General features: G+C 45.7%; 1 protein-coding gene across 1 annotated transcript in view; it reads right to left on the bottom strand.

The window, feature by feature from the left end:
- The window catches only part of LOC117885114 (aldehyde oxidase-like), a gene marked incomplete in the record, with an annotated part of 182,419 nt that overhangs the window by 93,725 nt on the left and 86,329 nt on the right, over positions 1 to 2,365 (bottom strand). Inside the window, 2 exon segments of the mRNA XM_034786274.1 lie at positions 824 to 1,012; positions 1,920 to 1,985. Coding sequence (XP_034642165.1) covers positions 824 to 1,012; positions 1,920 to 1,985 — 255 coding nt within the window.

Genomic DNA, 2,365 nt, shown 5'->3' with positions numbered 1-2,365 from the left:
TCTGAAGAAGTGAGGTTCTTACCCACGAAAGCTTATGCTCCCAATACTTCTGTTAGTCTTAAAGGTGCCACAGGACTCTCTGTTGCTTTTTACAGATTCAGACTAACACGGCTACCCCTCTGATACTTTTCAGGCAAGGTATCACAAGCTCTACTTTCAAGCATGTTTTATTCACCAATGATGATTTTAAAGTTAGTTATAGGAGCTGTATGGATAAAGTGGGATAAACAGGTTTTGTATGCTCACTTTGAAGACGTGCTAAAAGCCGCTCTTTAGATCAACTCCACCCTGGGTAATTATTTCATTTTGAGCTGGAATTTTCTTTCAAATGATCATCTCTTTCAAAATATTTCATCAGGGCTATTTGAAAATAGTTTTTAGAAGGAGCTATTGTTCTAACATTTTCTGCTTTAAATTTTATTATTTTTTTATTCCGAAGCTTTTATTTAATTGACTACATTACACCCCTAATGGCCTCGGCAATTGAAGACATGGATGCTCAATGCACTTGAATTGGCCAGTATCCCCTCATCTTGCTTAGTGTTATTGCTAGAAGTTCCTAGTCCTCTTGTTAAACCCTAAAATTATCAATAGGCAACCACGATGGAAGAGTAGAACTATCCCAGATTGCAGCTTCTACCGTATTTGTAAAGAACACAATGATGTGGAGATCTGGTTAAAATGTAAAAGAACAGGAGCCTGAGTCTCCTCTCACTTACCGGGATTTTATACCAGTGTATCTTCTTTGACTTCAATGGAATTACTCCTGATTTACTCTAGCCCAGGTAGTAGAGGAATCAAACCCCAGTTTTCACTTGCTTACCTTGGATGAGTAGATGGCATAAGGATTTTGTGAGGATGACAGCAAGGAAACACTGAACTGTTCTGGGATGTCACAGATTGCAGGGATTTTATACTGATCCGGGCCCCGAGTATACAAGACGCCTTCTGGGGAGTATTTTAACTCCTCCATTGTATAAAGTCCAATGCCCTGAACAAAGGCACCTTCAATCTGAGAGTGAAAAATTATAAGCACTTTATCTTTTCTTATGCTGTAAAATGTATATAACATTGACAATAATTAATCTCTCTCTCTGGACAGCATTCTCCTTCCTATTAGACTGCTGGGTTTCAGGGCTTTCCTTTGGAGCTGCTGGGAAGCAGAAAACTCTCTCCTCTCTCCACCTGCACTGCCTAAGTCAGTCTACATCTACACTACAAGACAGAGTGCGATTCTTAGATTGTGTACACATATGCACGCTATCTCGATGAGCGCTAGCGTGAGTATAAATAGTAGTATAGAACAGGTAGCAGCAGGGGCGACATTGAGTATCTACCCACAGGGAGGGTTCAGGCAAGTTTCTGCTTGGCACGGCTAAGCGGTGCTGCTGCTCCCTGTGCTACCACAGCTACACTACTATATATACTTGTGCTATCATCGAGCTAGTGTGAATATGTGTACACAAGCTGGGATTCACACTCCTAGCTCACAGTGTGGACACTGCCCCACGAACAATGAAGAAATGCCAATCGGGGGGCTGACGCAATGGATCAGGGAGTGCAGTGGGGAGAAGCACTCACGTGCTATGAGGAAGGGGGCCTGGTCATAAAGTGGAGGAGAGCTTGGAGACTCGGGTCTAGCCCAGCGGTGTGAAACTACACAAATGATGAGCACGGTGGTGCAGGTGGGCAGTACCACAGGGTAACACTGGGTATACTGGGTAAAATCCTGGCCCCAATGAAGTCAATGGGAGTTTTGCTATTGACTTCACTGGGATCAGGATTTCATCCCGTGATATCATCTATAAGGTGGGCTGATAAGATGTTAATGGTAATTGAATGAATGGACACTCTTCAATACAAACACAACAACAACTAGCACAACATGAACGGAATAGTAAGAAATTCTTGGCACATACCTGTCCTATATCCACAGCTGGATTTATGCTGCATCCAATATCTATAACTATGTCTGTTCGGATGTTCTACCAATAAAATACAAATGTACATTGTGGTGACAGATATACGCAGGGCCGGTGTAAGGAAGTTTTGCACCCTAGGCGAAACTTCCACCTTGTGCCCTCCCCCACCCCAGCCCTGCGGCAGCTCCTTGCTCCCCTCTCCCTGAGGCGTCCCCCCCATGGCAGCTCCCCCCACCGGGGAGCTGTGTGGCAGCTCCCCACCCCATCTCACCTCTGCTCCACCTCCACACTGCCCCAGTTCTAATTCTCCTCCCCTCCCAGGCTTGTGGCGCCAAACAGCTGATTGGCGCTGCAAGCCTGGGAGGTGGGAGAAATGGAGCAGCGACGGCGTGCTCAGGGAGGGGGTGTAGCAGAGGTGAGCTGGGGTGGGGAGCCCTGCGGCA

The sequence above is a fragment of the Trachemys scripta genome, chromosome 11 (assembly GCF_013100865.1).
Source record: "Trachemys scripta elegans isolate TJP31775 chromosome 11, CAS_Tse_1.0, whole genome shotgun sequence".
NCBI lineage: Eukaryota > Metazoa > Chordata > Testudines > Emydidae > Trachemys > Trachemys scripta.
Note: the sequence above shows the minus strand (reverse complement) of the source record. Positions and strands in the feature narration are given on the sequence as shown.